Below are 22,816 nucleotides of genomic sequence, written 5' to 3' on the forward strand. Positions count from 1 at the left end.
TTTCCTTTCTATTTCCACTCGATAAAAATTTTTTCTTGCCAATTTATTCTTGATGTTTTTAGCGGGCCTAGGCATGCGTATTTTCCATCCCCAAATTCATCCCCAGATTCGCGTTTTGTATAATATGGGTCTAAAAACAGCATGAGATGTGTCAAAATGACAATAATTCGAGAGAATGTGTAGCAATATGCGGTTCTCCGTCAATTTCTACTAGATAAATGTCACTTTTCTACCACTTTGTTTCCAATGTTGCTTGTTGGCCTAGGCAGTACTTTTCATCCCCAGATTCGCGGCCACAGGGATACCAACCGACCACAGGGATACCATTGCCAATATTTTTCTATCCCCAGATAGGTATATCCCCAGATTCGCGTTTTGTAAAATATGGGTCTAAAAACAGCATGAGATGTGTCAAAATGACAATAATTCGAGAGAATGTGTAGCAATATTACGATTGAAAATATATACGATTATAATGTTTGATTTAATTCTTTTTTTAAATATTATTGGTATCCGTTTATCAGTTTTGTATATAATTCCCAGTTTTGTTACGTTTTGTATATAATTATAATAGATACATTAGTACAAACATCGTAATCGTAATATTGCTACACATTCTCTCAAATTATTGTCATTTTGACACATCTCATGCTGTTTTTAGACCCATATTTTACAAAACGCGAATCTGGGGATATACCTATCTGGGGATGGAAAAATATTGGCAATGGTATCCCTGTGGTCGTTTGGTATCCCTGTGGCCGCGAATCTGGGGATGAAAAGTACTGCCTAGGCCAACAAGCAACATTGGAAACAAAGTGGTAGAAAAGTGAGATTTATCTAGTAGAAATTGACGGAGAACCGCATATTGCTACATATTCTCTCGAATTATTGTCGTTTTGACACATCTCATGCTGTTTTTAGACCCATATTATACAAAACGCGAATCTGGGGATGAATCTTGGGATGGAAAATACGCATGCCTAGGCCCGCTAAAAACATCAAGAATAAATTGGCAAGAAAAATTTTTTATCGAGTGGAAATAGAAAGGAAACTCTGGAAATAACATATTTTCTTGCTAATCATTGTCATTTCGATACATTTCGAGCAGTACAAGCAAGTTTTCGAATCTGGGGATGAATCTGGGGATGAATCTGGGGATGAATCTGGTGCTGAATGGTACGCGGTGAATGTAATTAGAGAGTTGTGCAGAAAATGCAGGGGAACAAAAGGACTCTGACAATTTTATATGGGTCTCAGACTGGAACGGCTGAAGAAGTAGCTGAGAGGATTGGAAGGGAAGGGAAGCGAAGACATTTTTTATGTCAAGTTTGTGCCATGGATATGTATGATATGGTGGGTATACTAATTAATTATATTGAAACGGCAAGACTTACAGCATCATAAAGGTATACGCTCCTGGTTTCTAGCACAAAAAAGGCTTTGATTCATCATGGAAGCATTTCTCAGTATGCTAGTAACACTAAAAAGGGATCGTAATTAATGGAGACCTGTGATGAGCCGGTTTGCACATTTGGGGGCTCTCAATTCCAGGGTGCATTCCATATAAACATCACGCCTAAGATGTGCCAAGGATAAGCCAGGTGACTGTTATGGTTTATATCCAATCATTACGTCAACATTTCTGGGGTTGGTTGGACAAAATCTTTAATGGTGGGTAAAATGGCCTTCTGTATCTATTCATTAATGGCCTAGCTACTGTATCTTGTTCATAAGCTGCCCTTGATTATAAACAGCAGCAAAACATAAGTCCAGGCTTAGAATGAAATAAATACAGTATCTGTAGATGAAAAAGCCTCTAAATTTGTCTTATGTTTGACTTCATCAGTAGATTTTACTCTGGGTGACCATCCACTCCCTAGTGGGTGACCACCCAACATTGTTCTGTAGGGGAGAGGGAGTGATTGATATTGAACTTGGAAATTGACGTCATTGCTCCAAGGTTTTTGGCATCAATTATAACTTCACACAGAAGATCTTCAGGATATGCAATTCAATGTAAGCTATCTTGAAAACATTGAAATGTGGAATGTTGGAATGTGAATGTTGAAATGTGGAACCTTTATAACTAACAACATGCTAACAAGTACAAGTACAAGTAACAAGTACTTGTATTTGATTTGGGTTCATTGATGCAAGAACTTATCATTATCGTTTGGTTCTTCTATTCACATTCCAACATTCCAGCATTACAACATTCCAACATTCCATGTTTGTGTAAAAGTAAGGAAATTTCGAAAATGTAGCATGCTCATAAATATCCATGGGGTATAAGCCCTTTCACATCATTAACATCTATCATATCAAGTCACGGCTTTGCATGCTTGCATGCTTCCCTGTTGGTGAACCCACTCTGGATCTTTCTCCAAGATCTTGGGAAAACCTAAGTTTGTTGGGGTTTTTCTTGGATCTTTATCTTTTTATCAAAAATATACTCATACTTTGAATCAATCAAGTCTATTCATCTACATGATACTTGAAAGGCTTTTCTAAAGGCTGACATACACTGTCCTTTTTTACGTCCGTCTTCACCTAAAAGATGAAAAAACTGATCGTGTATTTTGGAAAAAGGACCATCAGTCATAATTTTCCTTTCACCTATGCAAGTTGGAGGTGTTCAACTTTTGCAGCAAAAGAGGATAGGTTTTTCTTTTGTCTTTTTGACAAGGCGCTAAAACCTTTTGTCTTAAATGTCTCTATGTTACGTCATGACGTCTGGTTGGGCATCAAACAGTGCTGCAACCTTGATACGTGGTGGTATAGACTAGAGAATCTTTATCAACAGTGCATGGCTGAGAAGTTTGTTTAAAATTTCAGGGCTCATTCAAAAAACCTTTCATATTCGTCCTAATCTTTCAAGTGAAACTCATTCAGCAAAGTTGCAAAACCAAGAACTGTCTGTTTTCACACTCTGGAACCACGGTTTCACCCAAACTGCTTTGATTTTACCTTTTTTTGTTGCTTGGCAAAAAGTATCATTAGTAAACAGGCAGCAGCTATTTTCTTTGTTGGCCTACTCGTGAAAAGAACTAAAAGGAGAAGGGATCCCTTTTAAAGGATATGTGTAAACAGCTTACTGTCATCCATTTTTTTCATCCTTTAGGTGAAAAGGGACGTAAAAAAAGACCGTTTATTTCAGTCTTTAGAATGATAGTTTCTCCTCAATATGGCTTAAGATCTGTCCGTTTTTCTGGTGCCGAATCCTGGATTCCTACTGCCATGAAAGAATCTCTATCATTGGTTTGCTTTCACAGGCCTTCCCAGGAAAGGCATGCAATCGCACTGGAACGCGCTGGTACATGCCTCCCCACACCGAGGAGTGCATTTAATCGCACACCTATTTTTGTTATCCTTTGTTTGTTTTTTAATCAAAACGCTTGAAACTAACAAGGTGACAAAAAAACAACAAATTGTTTTGCGTTTTTTATTTTGATGTGTTTCATTGGTCTTGTCCACCATACTAGGTCATCGTAATCATTTTGAAGAGCTTTTCTGGCGACACTTTAATGCAATCAAACACATACCAAATACTCTGCATAAAGGCATGAAATTTTCAAGGGTAACATTTGGAAACAGAACGATAACGCTCTTGATTCAAAGAGAGGGAAATCTGCTATAGAATTGTTCCACCAATAGGGGCCTCGTCTTTCATGTTTGCCACCTTGGCTCTTCAAAACCCCACGATGACCCATCGGATGGCCCTGCATAAGCATAGAAAAAATCAACAGAGTGTATCACTTTTTCAAATGAAAGCATATGAGGTATTTAAGAGTGACCTAATTTTTAAAGAAATTTTACCAAAAGTGAACAGAGTTTTGTGGATTGATATGTCCGTCGCGAAATACAGCAAAATGTAGGGTTAACTGCTGTATATGCACTCAAAGATCCAACAAATTTCAAAAATTTCAAATTGTGTGATACAAAAGGCTGCACAAATTATAAAATTGTTAGTCTGCATTCCCCAATTGTTTTGTAAAATAGCCTTGTTCCTGCTGTCCTGTCCACTACTTTATTGACAATTTAACCACTCTTTAAATAGGTGTATTCAATATAAAGTCAAAAACAGATTCAAACGGATTTTAAAAGATCCAAATTTTTTTTGCCAAGGTAAAAACATCTGGTAAAAACATCTGATAAAAACATTGAAGAAAAACCCCAACACACTAATGATTTCCCAAGATCTTAGAGAAAGATCCGAAAAATTGCAACACTGCTAGTGGGTTCGCCAGTAGAGAAGCATGCAAGCATGCAAAGCTGTGACTTGATATGATAGACGTTAATGATGTGAAAGGGCTGATACCTCATGGATATTTATGAGCATGCTGCATTTTCAAAATTTCCTTACTTTTACACAAACATGGAATGTTGGAATGTTGTTATGCTGGAATGTTGGAATGCCCAACCCAAGTCAAGTACAAATGTACTTGTTAGCATGTAGTTATGAAGGTTTTAGAGTCCAGCATTCCAACATTCCACATTTTATGTTTTCAAGAAAGCTATTAAATGCACCCTAGACCCAACTGGAAAGAATGGGAAAGTTTTTCTGCAATCTCCATGACCAACCTGAGACCAGCCTCACTTTTTTCCAAACAATGGAGCTTTTAACAAAATGTTTTGTTAAGGGTCTCAAATTTTCCCTTGGCCCTCTTCTTTTGAACTTGTGTCATAACCTCTGCTGTATATAATATTTTGGTCATACGATTGAAAGCTGAAAGAAAATTTGGCTACATCTATTAGATTGTTTCCATTTAAAATAACCTCAGAACTTGTAAATTGAGGTTGGTAAGTGCTAATATTTATTTTATTTTATCACAGACACAACTGATTAATGAACAGATGGTAATTCTTGTTGCTGCTACTTGTGGGCAAGGAGATCCTCCAGATAATATGAAGGTAATGCTTTGCCAATTAAGTAAACAGAGCATACTGTTTTTAGCATTTAATACCTTACCTGTGTGCTGTGAATGCTTGTGCCTGATCTTGAATAGGGATTCCAAAGTTAGGGTTACAAATTTAAAGATTTTGAAGAAGCATACTTGTTAAGGCTTCTCATAACATTTTTTTGGTGGTGAATTGCAGCATTTCTGCCGCACTGATATTGAATTTTTAAAAAATCATTAAATTTGTCATGAGGTTAAAGATAGTAAAAGATGTTAAATTTTTTTGAGAGACAAAGCTTGAACAATTGTCATGTAAGACGGTCATGTTGCTTCAAGATACTTGCAAGCCTAAAATATCTGTCTACTTTATTTTTTGTCCAGAAAAATAGTTTTTGGGTCTACATCGTGAACATATCAGTGAACTGTACCTTAAATAAAGTGAATGTATTCATCATACCATTTTTAGAAAATGTGGAGATTCTTGCTGCGAAAAGATCTACCTTTAACATCACTTCAAAATGTTAACATTGCTGTTCTTGGTCTTGGAGATTCTAGCTATGTAAAGTATGAATCATGGTAACTTTTCAAAATTTGAAGCTTAGAATTTTTACCAAATTTAGATTAGCTGGGTTTGAAGCCTCAATCAGAACACACTTTTTCAAGATAAAATAGGAAACATTATATGGAGTTTTCCTTGTATTATCTTGCTATGATATTTGTTTTTGAATTAGCAGCACAATTTTATCATATAGTTTTCAGTCTGATACTTTGTGTGTTATTCTTTTGATACCCTCCAAATTCTTAGGAGTTGATGAAAGTTACAGGAAATTTTTAAAAAGTTCCTTTGTTTCTTTTGGTTCCTATCTCCTTAATATGAAGAAAGTGCAATTGTCGGCAAAGGCTCAAGAATTCTATTTAAAATTCAAAGTTAGATGAATTGTAATTTAATATAGCATATCAGTACAATTCTATCATGGTGCAAAAGAATATATTATGCAAATTTTAGCACATTTTTATTATGTTATTTGATAGCATGCCTTTGCCTTGACTGATACACACAAATATTGGCACTAGACTCAACAATGTTTCAAATGCTTACCACCAATGGCATGGGAACATCATATCAAGTGTTATTTTGCAAATTTATTTGATCATTATTTTTAAAATAATGTTTTCAATTGTTTAGATTCAATTTCATTGCTAAGAAGCTCTTCAGGAGATTAACGCAACTAGGAGCAGTTTCTGTCACGAAACCTGGATATGCAGATGATCAACATGACCTTGGGTATAGATAAATCTTTGTATTTAAAAATATTTTGCAACTCGGAAAATATTCTTATAAAATTGTTTAATGTTTTATTTGTATGCTAGAAGCTACTGAATGGTTGAGAAATTTCAAATAATTAGTTCCCTAACAGCACTTTTTATACATTCTCCTTTCTCTGATATATGTCTTCAAATAATTAGTTCCATAAAAGCACTTTTTATACATTTTCAGTTCTCTGATATATGTCTAAATATCACAATTTGTGCATAATTTTTCTACTTTATCATTAATCTTTAAATTTGGAGTGTGGATTAAGCATGGTTGTATTACAGTTTGCAACATAATGATTATATTAAACATGCAACTTAAAATGAGTGTAATGTGCTCCCTATACAGTTCTTTATGACAGACCCATAAAAAAGGAGTTTCATTTTTCTAAAATAGCTGCAAAGCTATGTTTTCTCTTATTATATCCACTTTTCGTCTACATTTCTTGAATGTACGAGGCTAATTCGAAGTAGAAAAACAAAGCAGTTCTGCTCTATACTGAAATGTCTACCCCCTTTGGTCAACAATATTATGTCAATTACAGGATTGATGGTGTGGTGGATCCGTGGCTCAAAAACCTCTGGGAGGGCGTATTAAGACTATATCCATTGCCTCCTGGTACAGAGGTAATTCCAGCAAATATTAGGTATTAAATATGTTCTTTCTAGCAGCACTCTACTTAATATGCTGTTAGGTGTTTTGTATAAATTTAAACATTGTCAGGAATGAGATTGCCATTTTTTAGAAGAAATTGTTCCTACCTAACAACCAAGCAACGTTTTATCATCAATTTGACAGTCCAACTTCCATTTGTACTGAATTGTTGAGTTGATAATTCATTGGTGGAAATTTTTGTTAATGGATAAATTTTTTAACTTGATAACAGCCGAAGTATTTCCAGAACAAAACCTTAACCGAAAACGTCAGTTCTTTATGTTTATCTCAAAAAGTCTGTATATATATACTGTATTGACAGTAGGTTGCTATGAAGGACAATGACACTAAATGCAACACAAAGCTTGCAAGAAGGTTATTTATCATCTACAAAATGATTAATGAATCAGTATGTTAATAGATTATCATTGTTAGCGGGTTGTTGAAATTAAGAATTTCGGGGATAAAGTTGTGAGAAATACGATGGACATTTGAATCCCCTGGATGTTGGACATTTTGAAACAGGCTGTAATTATATTTTTCAGCGTAGCTAATTTCCGTTAAACTTCTCAATCCATTTTAAAATGTTTTCCAGTTTAACTATGTCTGATTTTGTCAATTTATGACAGAACGGTAAGCTGTAGTTTTTCAATATCTTATCTATGAAGGAAAAAGTCATCCTATGTCCTTTTCCTTCTAGTAATTGAAAGCTAAGAAAACAAGTTAGCAGCTCGTCATTTGCATTGTTGCTCTACGAATCCTTATCTTTTTACACTTTGCATACAAATATTGCATCTAAATAAACGAGTTGCATTTTAAACACAGACCACCTTCACGATTCCAAGTAGAGATTTTGCCTTCTGAAGGAGACTCTGTCTGTTCCAATGGTGCGTCGAGTTCAAACAGAATTGGCGATACAGGCAAGTAACATTTTTAGGTAACCTTTTTATTCTAAAAAATGAAATGTCTACTGTTCATTAGGAATGACAGAGAATATACCGGCTCCACTTTTTGGAAAAGCACAAGACTTAGGTAAAGCGCATTTAGCAATAGGTTTGTAATTTGCACGTAGAATCCCGCGTCCATTGTCAACCTTTCAATTTGGTAGTGCGTTGCTATTGTACAAAACTGTGTCAAGACATTTCCCACATTTCTGTACTTGGTCTTCTAGGTATTTGAATTGAGTGCCACCTAGCGACCAAACAAAATTGAGCAATGTTTAGGTTATTTGAAGCGTTTTGTTAAACTTTCTCTTTTTAGTTAAGACAGGAACTTCTTTCAATATTAGATCGATTTATTCCTAGGAAAACAAGGCGATTATTAACATAGAACATTATAGGTACAAAATAAAGTGGTGACTGAATCACAGATTCCCCACACGGAATATTTATTTGTCGTAATCTATTAAAATCAGCAAAATGTAGCTACTTGAAATTAAGTTTGTAAAATCATGTTTTTATTCTTTTTTTTTCATTTTCTGTGATACATACCGTTATTGATTCATAGAGCATGTCAATGTATGGTCAAAAGACAATCCTTTTGAAGCAAGGATGTTGTCAAATCAAAGAGTGACAGATACAGACCATTGGCAAGATGTAAGATTAATTGAATTCGACATCAAAGATTCAGGTATAAGGTAAATAATGATTTTATCCCTTACCTTATAATGCAAAATTTCCTTTAAGAAACTTCCCAAAAAACAAGCGCGAATTTTGGAGAAACTACCTGGTTCTAAAGAAAATTAATGCTCTTTGACCAAAATACATTCTGCTCTAAATTTTTAATCGATAAATACATATATTTTATTTAAAATCAGCACAAGAAAGTAATGCTACCATAGGCTGTACGTCAGACTCTAGATTATTGCATTATATTTGATATCGACAAGATGGAATATCGCAAAACGGCAAAGAACCATTCATTAGAACGGCAAGTGATTTTATGGAACGTAATTATACAAATGAAATAATTAATGTTATATAGTGTAATTATTGCTTATAGTTTGTTTCAATTTATACCTTAACCTTATCGCCAAACGATATTTAGAAGTATTTTTTGATACTTTGTTTGCTACTAGTTAAATTCAGGCATCTCAATCAGAATGCTTATGTATACAATATTTGCTGTATTTATTTGAGTAAAATGACAATTGTTTTTACAAATATCGTTATTGCTTACTATTTTTGTTCCGAGCTAAATAGACTTTGGGAAAGTCTAGTGGAATCAAAAATATCAAAAATATAAGAAAGTATCGTGATAATTTATGTAAGGCAAAAATGCATATGCTAGCTTTATTTGTCACTAATCTATCGAAGTGATTGCTGTGGTGAGTTACAAATAGTTGAAACGAAAAGAAATTAGATATAATAAACACATGGGGCATTTTCCATTGTATAACTTCAAGATAGATGATGATCCCGAGTCGCAGTTCCTGTTTGTTCTAAAAATAGCGAAATGCGAGTGTTTATGCCGAGGCCTCTTGTGTTTTGATTGTAGTTATTCTCCTGGTGACATTGTCGTAATTCAGCCAGAAAATTCAGATACTGTTGTTGATGAGTTTACTCAGCTCCTGGGTTTGAACCAGAACGAGACTCTCAAATTCTCATCAAGTGATGCTGGTAAGCTACGCACAAACTTTTTTTGTCTCGTTTTCATGCATATCGAAGTATATAGCATACGTCTGCCTTTCTAAACATGCCTGAGTATTTTTTTTACAGTTTAAGGGATATTCCGTAAACATTGATGTTCAACATATGTGACATGAGCTGCTATAAATTCGCACACAATACCGTTTTATGCGTCTAAGTGTCTCGATACACTCTATGTCTCTGTAGGTCTTAGGGCTGGATGGGACCTCGATCATTGTATACTGGTTATTACTGGTTATGCATGAAGAGCTAATATGGCTAGTATGGATGTAGAACAAAAAAGAGGGGGGGGGGGGGGCACTGCACCGTTTTACCATCAAATCCTGTGTAACAAAGCCAGGGCATCTAGCATCCCCAGGCATTGCATCATTTAATCACCTTATATATATAAAAATTTCACTATTTCAGCATAATTTAAAGAAATGCTTATATCCTCTTCTAGAGAATCCAGTTCCAGCTGTCTTGGAAAGGCCCCTCACTATAAAAAGGTTGGTGAAAACCCATTTAGATGTGCAAGGAGTGCCCAAGCGCTATTTCTTCGAGTTGTTGTCGTTTTTCACGCCATCGGAAATGGAAAAGGAGAAGTTATTAGAGTTTGCGTCAGCCGAAGGTCAGGTAAATAATTTGACTAAAAATTCGTAGAAAAGGCTGTACAAAATTTATTGTGGGTATTCGAAATGCACGCGTCAGAGTTGCACAAGAAATCCAAAAGCAAATATAAAGTATAATGGATATTACCCTGGGTGACACAGCCACATGAATTGGAGCGTGTAAATAGAAGATAGGAGTGGAGAGAAATCCATGTCCCTTCTTCTCTGCTCGACGCTTCTGTACTTCTCTGCATGGATTTAATGTTGCTCTGGTACCCAGGGTAAATGGATATGCACTTTTTCTCCTTTTTTCACCTCAGCAGAGAAAAAGAATTTGAATTTTCGATAAACTTTCTTGTAACAGTGAAATTACAAAACGTATGCAAAACACGCATCTATGAACTCAAAGTTGCAAGAAAAAGCGTTTTCCTCCAGGAGCGAGCTCTTTGTGATCGATCACCTTGTTGTTTCCCAGCCGCAAGCTTTGCAATGATTAAGTGCTACTTTTTCTACATTTTAGTATCTTGATTAAATCTTTTCTTTTACTCTGCATTTCCTTTACGTTTTAGTATCATTTATATGTATCAGCCACATCTATGTGTATCATAATACTGAAAGGCATAATTATATCAAACAACTGGAATCATCTTACTGGATATCAAAATCTATTTCTTATTTTTGCTGCAATAGGTTGTTGCAATAAACGTATGGCCTTTCTGTATGTATTTACATCCATGCTTCATTTAATAATCATCTAAATCTGATTGTTTTCTCTTGCAATTTTTTATTTGTTGTTTAAAGGAAGAGTTGTACAGCTACTGCTACAGATCCAAACGGAACTATTTCGAGGTGAGATAACCGTATCTACATTTTCCTCATGTTCGAAAGATTTACTAACTAACAAAAAAACTTGTGAGTGAGAATCAGGGTTACAGACTACAAAGCTATTCAGTCTTAAGTTCGAGTCACTGCCATCACCAAACTTTCGGGATCTGAATCACGTGGTGTGATCACATTGAGATGAAAGACTAGGCACTGCCTGATTATCATAGCTTCTCTTTGTCTGACCCCCAAATAGGCCCTTTCTAGCTTACATCTACGTTTGAAGTAGCCCCCTTGTGCTAATCGTCTATCTTGAAATGACCTTGTGTTGAAAACCTTGTGGATTTGAAGAGATGACTTTCTTATTTTGCACTCGCAAAATCGTCACTGTCTCACAACTGTCTAGTATCTTTTAATTCTTTTTTCTATATAATGAATTATTCACCGACTCTTTGCAGTAGTTAGCAGCCATAAATGCTATATGACTCTTGAGGGCCGGCCAAGTCAATGAAACAGCATTGAATATTAATCTATTCGTGGCGCGACAGGGATACTTGATTCATTAGAACAAAGTAGCGCACCTGTTCAACATTTTGTTGACTTCGACTGTCTTGCTTTCAGTGGATACTAAAAGTGTTTGTGCTGTTAGATTTAGAAAAGAACGGCCACGGAAACCCATATCTCAAGACATTGTACATTTTTCTTCGAAATGTAATTTACAGAAGTTGAATCTTCCTAGCCAGCAGAACCATTCACATCCTAGCAAGCAGAACTGTTTACTTGCTAGCCAACAGAACCCTTTACTTCCTTAGAATACAGACCTAGTCTTCCTTTAAACAGGCACAATCCTTGTCAATAGTCAGTGAAATGCCGTGTTGCTACTCTAATAGGAACCATGTTTTATTCACTGAAGTTCTGAAAATTATATAAAAGGTGGATTTATTGGGGGTAGGACTAAGATGCTATTGACAATTTTAAGAAATCTTCTCTAGTAAATAGATTTTTGGTAGTGAATTGAAGACAAGTAGCAAAAGCTTTTATTTGCTGGTGGAAAAATTTTTCGTGAATTTTCATATACTTCTTTTACTGTTGAATCCGCGGTTTGTTAATTTGCCAACAAATACATCAATTATGTGTATATGTATATTATTTTTCTAGTCAGCTGCTTTTTTACTAACCTCTTCTCAGTTTTACCATTCCTTGGTCCGTTTTTTACAGGTATTTCAAGATTTTCCACACGCTGCAGCAAGCATTCCAATTGAATACTTAATAGACCTGATCCCAGCAATAAAGCCTCGATCGTTTTCTATCGCGTCCGCTCAGCGGGTATGTTTTTAGACACTTTACTTTAGTGGCTTGTATAGAATACATTTCGCTGTGATAATCACATTTATTGATCGTGTAGTGATCATTGTATGATTTATATTTGATTCATCACTTTCAAATTGACGGTGCAATAAGGGTGTTATGTAAGTTATCGATGGAGATTAGGGAAACTATGTCACAACGCATTTCGCTGGCCATTTAAATTTCCCTTTGGTTGAACCATATCAACTATGGTTGGACAACACAATGTACCAAATTCATAATGTTTCTCGATCATAAACGTGCTGCCAAACCTATTGTTAAATCTGAACGGCTGACTGACAGTGCCTTTAAGCTTGGTATTTAAAGGAAAGTTTTCAAGTTCTTGTTTTCTTGCAATCCATTCTCACCAAGACAAAACTTCCAATAATGTATTTGGTTTTTTAATATAACAGGTGGCAGCCACATTTTCAAAGCCCTGCATTTAGATTGGCTACCTTCAATACTGAATAAACCAATCACAATAGACTTATTTTTGAAGATGCTGAATAACCTAATTTCCTTACTTGTTATCATTGTCTGAAATCTTTTGCCCAGAAACATAGAAATATTTAATTACTTACAGTTTCGGCACATGTGATAAAAGGATTAATTTGGCACACGTTTGCGACCTCAGTCTTATACCGCATTCAATTACTAAATTCGAATTAAGGCAGATGTTCGCGATATACGATTTATGTAGTTCATTAAGACTATCGGCATACAAAGCACGGTTATACTGCAGAAATAGTAAACATGACAAAAATTTATTGTTGGTTTACTGCTTTTTCGCACTGAGCTTGATTGTTGAAAGAAAGCCCACACCCTAATGCTTAGATTAGAAAACTTTGTTGATGGAAGGTGGTTTACAAGGCTGAGCTTGTGTTATTTAAAATTTGATTTGATCCTTTAAATAATTTAGTGTCTAAAGGCATTTATCTTTAGTAATTGCCTATGTCTGGACAGAACCTTTGAAAATCCCAATCACGTGAGCTATTAGATAGAGTATGAACCTGTTTGGTTGAAATGTCGACGTTTTAAATAACAACATGGTGACTTATATGACATGATCGGCCATAATAAGGATACGGTCTTGCCCTAGGTATATATAAAGATTTTTATCTTCTGGATTAGCAGGCTTCCGTGCAAAAAATTATGCAGAATAGAACAGAAGACTTTGAATATATCGAATAAACTGACACAAGCGATAAGTTTGCTTCATATGTAAAAAAATCTTCAACAAAGGCAAAATTCTACTTAAGTTTATGTGAAATATGTAAAATATAACATATAAACAATTATACTTAAACTTTCGTCGTAATTAGCTATGTCGAACTAATTTATTCCACTTTTTGCAAATGCATCAAAGTATGGATATGGGTTTGGCATGGATTTTTATGAAGTTGCAAGTTAAATAAACTGCACGAAGTAACTCTCTAAACTGACAAACGGCCTTGGAAACAAGGTGCTGTAATTTGTGTCAATAAAATGATACGGTAGCAAAGCAAGAACTGTGTTTGCCAAAAGGCTGCGTTGGCCGGTCAGTATTTTGACACTGCAAAAATCTCTAGAACTGTACTTTTAACCGATAACCAATTACTGACGGCACATCTCCCTTGCAGGCACATCCAGATAAAATACAGATATTAATGGCAGTTGTCAAGTACAAGACCAATCTTCATCGGCCTCGTTTTGGGGTTTGTTCAAATTGGTTAGCCTCGTTTAGCGAAAAGGACATGAAAGCAAAGCGTATACGACTGTGGGTGGCAAAAGGCACCATTACAATGCCAAAGAGCCCAGCAACACCAATTATCATGGTTGGCCCAGGTAGCTATTTAATTTCATGTGCAGATTGCACTTGAATTATTTCCTCGACTGTAAGGCATGAAGGGGATACTGGTACTACAATTAGCCCCCCCCCCCCCGGTGCATGTCTGTTACTTATGACTAGTTAATTTAGGTTCAAAGCTGCACATATTTTTACCTTGTCCTTTGATAAGTCATTTATTGAAACTTTGAAATGTCTGTTTAAAGATCATAGTCATTCAATAAATAAAAAATTCAGTATTTTAATGAAAGCTATTCATTCAAAAAGATTTTCGGTTATATTCGACGCATATCAGGTAACAGTGTTCAGGCGTTTTCATTATTTCTCTAACAATCATCGACAAAATTTGTTCAATACTTGTTCAAAAAGCTAATGTGAAGCAAAACCATAATATTTTTCAAGCAAGTTATTTTTGAAATTTTTTTAGCTAATTGTTTCAGCTAATTTTTTAGCTAGTTGCATCACTAATAATTGTGGCTACTCCCATTGCTGCAAGCAAGGGCGCAAGTTGTTGTTTGCCGGAAGCAAAAGGAAGATACCATAAGCGAGGCAAAAAACGTTTTGGGTTTTTTCAAACGTTCCAGAAATAAAAGCCATAGACTTAAAGCATTTAATTTTGGTGTCTGTTTTAAAATTTCTGCCTTAGATGTTGCGAAAATGATATGAATTCGATAAAAATTTCTCTCTTAGGTACTGGAGTAGCACCCTTCCGAGCGTTCCTAGAGGACAGGGTATCGCAAAAAATCAAAGGTAACTAATGTAAAATTTGCATCATTACAACGTCATTCTTTTAGACCGTTTATTTGTTGACCTTTGTTTCTTTGTCATTGTAAACTTAATAAAATAAATTCAATATACGTGATTTTTATACATTTAAATCACTATTAAAGCATGGAGAAGGTAGAAACTAAAGACTAACTAGCCAAGTTGTCTTTCTGATTTTCACAACATTTCTTGATTTGACGACAATGATAGGCTTGATATTTGTTGACTTTTATCTGTGGTTTTATGGAGCTGGAAGAATCCAGTATTCATTTTATTACCGTTATCTACAAGCACCATATTGTAATGAAGTCATGTGACTTATCACACCATTTGTTTGAGAAACAGCCCAACAATGAACCTGACGAAATGTGGCAGTAATCTTTTAAACGGTTAGTTTTAAGGCCCAGCCCAGGCACCCCGTATACACTTTTTTCTTATTTTCATTAATTCTCAAGAATGCCTTAATTCTTGCTGAGACTCAATGTTCTTACAAATTCGTGATCCTGAGCCTAAATTTCTTCTTAAATCATTCGTAAGCCCTACAAATTTGGCAAGAATTGAGAATAAAGCACGTATATATATTTACTAACAAGAGCACATTTTGTTCTAGACCAATCAGCGAGTTTGTTTACAAAATGTCATTAGCCAATCACCTGCCTCCATTTCGAGCTTGATTTTTCAATATTTCAAACCAAAACACAGTTGCTGTGGAGAAAAACATACCCCTATACTTTTACCCGGGAAAAAAATTTACGTTTTTCTACGAAGAAGATTTTTTAAACTTACTTTCTAAAGTAATTTTTTGATACGAATCTAGGAGCCCTAAGCAGGAACACAAACGGTTGGTAAAATATCTGCAGTGAAACATTACCTATTTTCTACCTGGGCCCTACTGCCAAAAATGCCCACCCCCTAATTTATTTCTTATGAAGTTTTCGTTAATCAAACAAGGAATTTTTTTTAAGATTTAAGTTACCTGATATTTTGCACAAATAAATCACCCAGCCATCACCTGGGAATATTGTATTTTCCAAACAAAACTAGGCTTTATGATTGCCTTTTCCTTCCTCTACACTACCGCACGGGATGCCTAGGCCCTTTCTGAACCTCCTTTCTGAGCATCATAGTTGATGAAATTCAAACCACTTTTGTGAAGCCATCAGTCTATAGTTCGAAACCATTAAAGGCCAAAATATTGGCAATAGTTCAAATTTGATATCTGAGAAAAATCAACTTTTTAAAAAGTAACAAAGACCCACTTTTTGGAAAGTCTTGAAGCCTTGAAACCTTGATGAGACTTGCTAAAAGGTTTTATGATCATATTGACCTTAAATTTTATTGCAAGCCATATTCTAAATCCAATCCCCTCCAATCCGAACGTATCCGGAAAGTTTCGGATTTACAACTTACAGATTTGAACTTGCAAATCTGTTGTTAGAAAAAATTGTTCACAACTGTCATAGCCATATTTTAGGGAGGACTTTTTCCTAAATTTACTCAAACTTTTTCTGTGGGTTTCTTCGGCCTTTGAACTATCTATTCGTCAAATACATTATAAAGAGGCAAATACAGAGGTACTTCTAGGCACAGTGCACACCTGTCATCATAGCCCAATTTCCGTGCTTTTGCAATTGTTGATGTTTGTAAATAGAAAACTTTCATATATTTGTTACTCTACCTATATAGATCGTTCATTATTCCCCATCTAAACAGTTAAGAACTCTTGCAACTGGTCACAGCTTTTTTAATTAGGTTAGTTAAAAACATTTTGCGGCAGAACTGCCGGTTTGTTGTGTACAGTACAAAGTTTGGCTCACCTAGTGTACAGTAAATATAGCTCAATGTGCTTTTTCCAAAATTTTAAGTTTTTCCAGCTTAGGGCAAAGAGCCATATTTCAAAAAGTGCTTGATAGCTTAAATCTAAAGAATATTCCTTTTACGAGAAAGGGCATTCCTGTCGTGGGTCAAAATCGATGGAGGTTCAGAAAGGGCCTAGGCATCCCGTGCGGTGGTGTAGAGGAAGGAAAAGGCAATCATAAAGCCTAGTTTTGTTTGGAAAATACAATATTCCCAGGTGATGGCTGGGTGATTTATTTGTGCAAAATATCAGGTAACTTAAATCTTAAAAAAAATTCCTTGTTTGATTAACGAAAACTTCATAAGAAATAAATTAGGGGGTGGGCATTTTTGGCAGTAGGGCCCAGGTAGAAAATAGGTAATGTTTCACTGCAGATATTTTACCAACCGTTTGTGTTCCTGCTTAGGGCTCCTAGATTCGTACCAAAAAATTACTCTAGAAAGTAAGTTAAAAAAATCTTCTTCGTAGAAAAACGTAAATTTTTTTCCCGGGTAAAAGTATAGGGGTAGGTTTTTCTCCACAGCAACTATGTTTTGGTTTGAAATATTGAAAAATCAAGCTCGAAATGGAGGCAGGTGATTGGCCAATGACATTTTGTAAACAAACTCGCTGATTGGTCTAGAACAAAATGTGCTCTTGTTATATTTACTAATTTTTTATTCTTCAACGTGAAATATTTCCGAAAATGGAACATTCTAGCACGATACGAACTTGGCGATGATGAGTGTACTTCGAAATGTTTGCGTCAAAGTTACTGTTGTCTTGTTTATTCAAATTACTCACTTAGGTACAAAGGTATATTTGCAATGAAATTTGAGCCAGGTATTTATTCTAGATAATTCTTAGATTTCACCGATTTCGAGACTCGAGAAGAAAATTGCGTGCTTAAAAAACGAATGCCTTTCACCTTTCATAGTACTGTCATTGCAATGCATGAATTTGTGTAAAAATGCGTTGATGAGTAATTATACTTTTCACCTGATTACTTTATTGCAATTATTGTTTTTCATTAGGTAATGTTCTTTTCTTTGGCTCCAGAAACAAAGAAAAGGATTTCTTCTTTGAAGGACAGTGGAAAGAGTTTCAAGAGTCTGGGTATTTGCAACTTTTTACGGCATTTTCTCAAGATCAGGTGAGCTGCAGTTATATCAGTTTTGTACTGAATGCATCAGATCACCGTTTTGGGTCCTCTGATATGAAATTTATTTGCCATTGACTGTAGATACATTAAGAGCCAAATATTTCAGACGCTAATATTCTCAGAAAGTAGGTGCATGGCCAAATTTTACCGTCTGAAATATTTTGTGATCCTAAGTTTTCACCATTTGAATTTTTTTGCGCTAAAGAAAAGTCAGAGAAAGGCTTTTACCTGTTTGTTAATTGAATGTTTTGCTCATTAACATTTAGCATATAAAGAAAATGTGTTGTAAGAGCTAGCTACAAAATGAAACAGTATCATAGCTTTCAACTAAACACATTTATCAATCACGAAACATCCTCGTCATCCTCAACAATTATTTTATCGTCCTTTGTCATACTGTCTGTCAAACAAAATTTATGCTTTAAGTGTTAAGCACAGGACGGTTCTAAGTTGCTTAAACTGGATGATACTAAGTTTGTTATAGAAAGTTATGCGCTCTACTTCTGCAGAAACAGTTTGAAGCAGCCACTTAAAGGCAGTGTGTCCCCTCCGTGATTGGTTAATTCTACCTTGAAAGCCTCGCCTTAAAAGAGGGTCTTCCTCCGACATTTTAGCACCCGACATTAGTTTTGTGGGTGACAATCTTTATTTCTTCGAAATATTCCACTCCAAAACAAAATTCACAGCACCTCGCCCAGGGAGAGTACGCTATTGTGGTTCTTCATTCTGATTGGTTACGGTTCTTCATTCTGATTGGTTATTTGTGCATTAAACCAACGTTGCATATGGTGGCCATGAAAAGAGATTCTGAGAACAATGTGGACACATTGCCTTTAATGTCACCTTGAGTATTAATTTAAATTCCCGCGAAATCATTTGTAATAAAACGGTAAGCTTGTATGTCTTGTGTGGGTTCGCATTCCTTCACAGTCTTGCTTTGAAAAACCGACTGTTTCCAGCTTATTGATTTCTTGCCATATAATATTGCTTAGTATCAACATTTACTTAATTGTTGTACCTGACAGTACCAAGCTTGGAATGTTTATTCCAATATGTGGTAAATGTACGTGCTAGAGTATTTCAATATTGACTGTCATCTCGCTGCAAATTACACATAACATTAAAATAGCATTTTGTTTGACTGTCTAGTACACAAATGTCAAGTTTTTGCATGCACTGACATAACTTTAGACAATCTTTTTGTGGTACAGAATTTAAAAATTAGCTTTTGAAAAATTAAAACTCAATCCTTTTATCCAGAGTAAGGAGAGTCACAGCGTGGGAATTACGAGGTGTGGTCACATCGAGATGAAGGACCAGAACACTGCTTGATAAGCACAAGCTTCTCAGTGTTTTAAACAATTACTTTTGAATGCTAGGTTTCTATAGGCATAGAAGGTAAAAACTAAAAAGCCATTGTGTGAATAAAAGTGTAAGATCCAAAATGATGGATGGTTATGTGTGCCCCTTGTATGTTTTGATCAATTAGCTTGAAAATGAGCAGAAAGTGATAAAAAAGCAACTCATCAGCCAGAAACCCATGAGGGACATTTCGGGGCTTTAATTCGGTATGTCCATTTTTCGTAGGCGCCCCTCGCAATCCTGCGTCCAGGACCACGATTTCAAATATTAGGAAATACAAAGAAAAAATATGTATATTATAACGATCAATAAAAAGTTGCAATCGATTCAGAGTGCTTATTAAAGATTTTTATGCCGGTAGAAACAAATACTTTGAGAGTGTTAAACGAAAGCTTTGGTGTTGTCTCTCAGAATGTTTGCTTTTTTCCAAGCCATTTTAAAACATTTTCGACAAAGAGCCTCTTGAGGTTCCTCAACTTCGTTTCATAACCATTAAAACTGAGAGCACGACTGGAGGTAGCCTGCGTGCAGGCTCTACGTTCCTGACAAGGAGGTACCTCTGGAGGAAAGTAGGTTAAAGGTGGCAGTTTGTTGGCAAAGTTATGTAAACTAGAAACCATCTTTAGACATATGAAATTGCATAAGCTGAATTAGTCCAGACAAGCAATTTGTCTTCCTTATCGTAATATTTGATATACACTTAATTTTAGCAGGACAAATATTCACAAATGGCAAGTATATGTCATTTGTGAGAACGATTTAAATTTTTTTCCCCTTTTGTTACACCAAGGAATTCTTAATTAGGCACTGTGACAATGTTGAGAACCATCGTTTTGGATACCATGGATCGGTACTTTTTCCTTGCGATTTGAATGTCAGATTAAACAGATTCAACAAAATATTTTTTTGATGTCAGTCTGTGTATTATATACAGCAGAAGGAGAGCGCTTCCCTCCATTCACAAGGATTACTATCCAACCAGAAGCATGTAAAGCAAGGGAAAATTGGGGGTCCAAACCCTTTTAAACACCATTTTTCAAGGACATTTTTACCATTTTTAGGGGGGGGGCGGAACGTCTGCCCCTCTTGTCTTTGCTATGCCGTTTGTTCCAACCGCCCAAAAGAGTTTTATTATTTATGAATTTATGTGACAGCGTGATTCTGGCTGCGTAGAACACTGTGTTCTGAACACACAATGCAAAGATTTAGAGAAGAATGAAATGGCATGTCCCTTACCACATTAGATAAACTGTCCCCAAGCCTATTCGGTCTTGCAAACAAAAAACAACAACGAACATGCGATTTTGCCATCAGGATTATTTGATTTGGTTTTGGTTTTGGATGCGATTTGGATTATTGGTAGAGCCAAGTCTCTGTTATATTTAGCAGTTTTAGAATATATTCACATAAAAACAAGAACAGGGTATACAAAAGTAGTTCGTTTTCACCTCAGGTCTCCACTAGTAACATTTCAATGGGCAAGCTGCACTGATTGGAAAAAATTTGCAGTTGTGCTCAGGTTTCTGATTGGCCTAACTCAGCCCATAACTGGGTCCCATCTAAGTTCTAAAATTCATAATCCGAAGAGTCAAACGAAACCCTTCAAAATGTTTGCTTTTTTAGTGTCATTTAAATTTTTGAACAATCAAAAGATCAATGATTGTTTTTCTATATCACTTATGTTTATATTTGTGATTTTGTTATGCAGGAACAAAAGATATATGTCCAACAGAGAATAAAAGAAAATGCTACCTTAATTTGGAACATCATTCAGTCGCAACAAGGATTCTTTTACATTGCAGGGTAGGTTTTGAACTTTCAATTTCCAGACATGCAAAATAAATATTTAAATTTTTATGAACCCACTTATTTTTAAATGTTTGTTTTGCCAGGTGGTGCAAGGCATGCCTTGTGATAGGAAATCATTGCCTTCAACTGATCATGGATGTTGAAACTTCTAGTCCTTTTTCTGTTCGTTTTGTGATTTCTTTGGTCTTTGGTCTCTCTCTCTCTCTCTCTCTCTCTCTCTCTCTCTCTCTCTCTCTCTCTCTCTCTCTCTCTCTCTCTCTCTCTCTCTCTCTCAAAACCATTTGTTCTTCAAAGGACATCAAGAACCCATTATTTTTCTTCTCTTTCCAGCTTATTTATTCTTTTGAGTGATCTTGGTCACATTTACAGAAACTCTCCTAAGTATTCAGCAAAATCAATGTTGTCATTGCCAAAGTCAATCCTTTTGTCAATCTTCTTTCAGTTTTCTGCATCAACCTGCTTCGTGATATCATCATTGCTCCTATAGAGCAAGATTTTTGCATCATCTAATAATTGCAAATTGTTTAACTTAATCGCATAATACATTGTAGCATACAGTTGCGTGATCTTATAAAGCACAGGAGTTAGCCTAGCTCCATACCATTCTATACACCAAATCATTAACAGCTCTGCCTAAACAGCAAAGAGCATGGCAGTAAATAGTTTTTTTTCATATTGTAGTTTATATTTTTATATCTATAGGAACGCAAAGGATATGCCAACTGCAGTTATGAATAGTTTAAAGGATATAATCAGAAACGAGGGATGCATGTCCACTGAAGAAGCTGAAATGTACTTCAAAAAGTTAGATGCTAGGAGGTATTTGCAATGTGAGACATGGTCATAGCCTTAACTATAGTGTAAGTTTAGCGCCAAGAAAGCCAAAGCTCTGAAAATATCAACAAAACACTACAGATATTTCTTAAACCAAGGGATTGAATTTACTTAAATTAATGGATTGCTTAAGCGTAGCATCAAGCTTGTTGTACCCAGTTGCGAGGTGACTGCTTTTTTATCATTATCAGATATTCTATGGTAACAGTCAGGGACGCCTGAGAAAGGGGTGGGGGCCACCACCCCCTTTGCCTTTTGATAAGAGGGACAAGGTGGCTAGAGTGCCATTTTCATAGAAGTGCCCTTTATGCCGGCCGTTTGTAGGAAATCCATGAAATTCATATGAAATCCTGACTGTAGTGTCTTGTTTATGACCAAATTTCTCAAAACTTGTCGAGAAATTTCTTATGCCAAAAGTTGGCCGATTTTTAAAATACTAACAGAAGATCGGAACAAAATGACTGTTACGAGAGAATTATTGGTAGCTGAAAATTAATTTTTTCAAATGCCCTTTTAATTAAGCCCGCCCCCTTGCCCCTTGGTCGTTCCGGCATCCCTGGTAACAGTTGGGGTCAGCTTGCAGATAGTCGCCTTTTTGCAAAAACTTTAACTTCTTTCATGAGAACCACTTGCGACTCAAAGTTTATTCATCCATTATGTGCAATTTGGCTAACTCTTGTCATCTTTTTATGTCAATTTTTCATTAGCAGTCAAGCGCAAGAAAAGAACTAGATTATTCGGTTAACTAGATTTTTCGTATTGCATTATCTTAATGCCATGACTTGAGTAAAACAAATAGTTAATCAGAGGAGTTTGTTTTAAAGTTAACTACTGAATCACAACTCCTTACTTTGTTGCTAGCTTCAACCCTCACAACAGGCATAATTTTGAGTGAAGTCTACAACTAATGTTGTGGATGTAAACTGAACCTGGGTTTATAAAAAATCA

General features: G+C 35.6%; 1 protein-coding gene across 2 annotated transcripts; it reads left to right on the forward strand.

Moving 5' to 3' along the window:
• Positions 1–697: 697 nt before the first annotated feature.
• On the forward strand, positions 698–22,123 carry LOC135693225 (NADPH-dependent diflavin oxidoreductase 1). Of its 2 annotated transcripts, none has more exons than XR_010516949.2 (16): positions 698–1,353; positions 4,834–4,911; positions 5,365–5,462; positions 6,085–6,183; positions 6,758–6,859; positions 7,693–7,787; positions 8,374–8,503; positions 9,364–9,485; positions 9,958–10,130; positions 10,907–10,954; positions 12,146–12,253; positions 13,894–14,098; positions 14,790–14,849; positions 17,761–17,854; positions 20,934–21,028; positions 21,737–21,875. XR_010516949.2 is itself a non-coding variant. In XM_065211637.2 (16 exons), exons 1-16 carry the CDS (start codon positions 1,213–1,215, stop codon positions 21,879–21,881), a joined length of 1,818 nt encoding a protein of 605 aa, XP_065067709.2. In that variant the 5' UTR covers positions 701–1,212; the 3' UTR covers positions 21,882–22,123. The 2 variants fall into 2 exon arrangements, 1 of the variants encoding a protein (XP_065067709.2); XM_065211637.2 differs by having other exon boundaries at positions 701–1,353; positions 17,736–17,854; positions 21,737–22,123.
• Positions 22,124–22,816: the final 693 nt, after the last annotated feature.

This window comes from Rhopilema esculentum, chromosome 11 (assembly GCF_057945365.1).
Source record: "Rhopilema esculentum isolate cy_ngs chromosome 11, ASM5794536v1, whole genome shotgun sequence".
NCBI lineage: Eukaryota > Metazoa > Cnidaria > Scyphozoa > Rhizostomeae > Rhizostomatidae > Rhopilema > Rhopilema esculentum.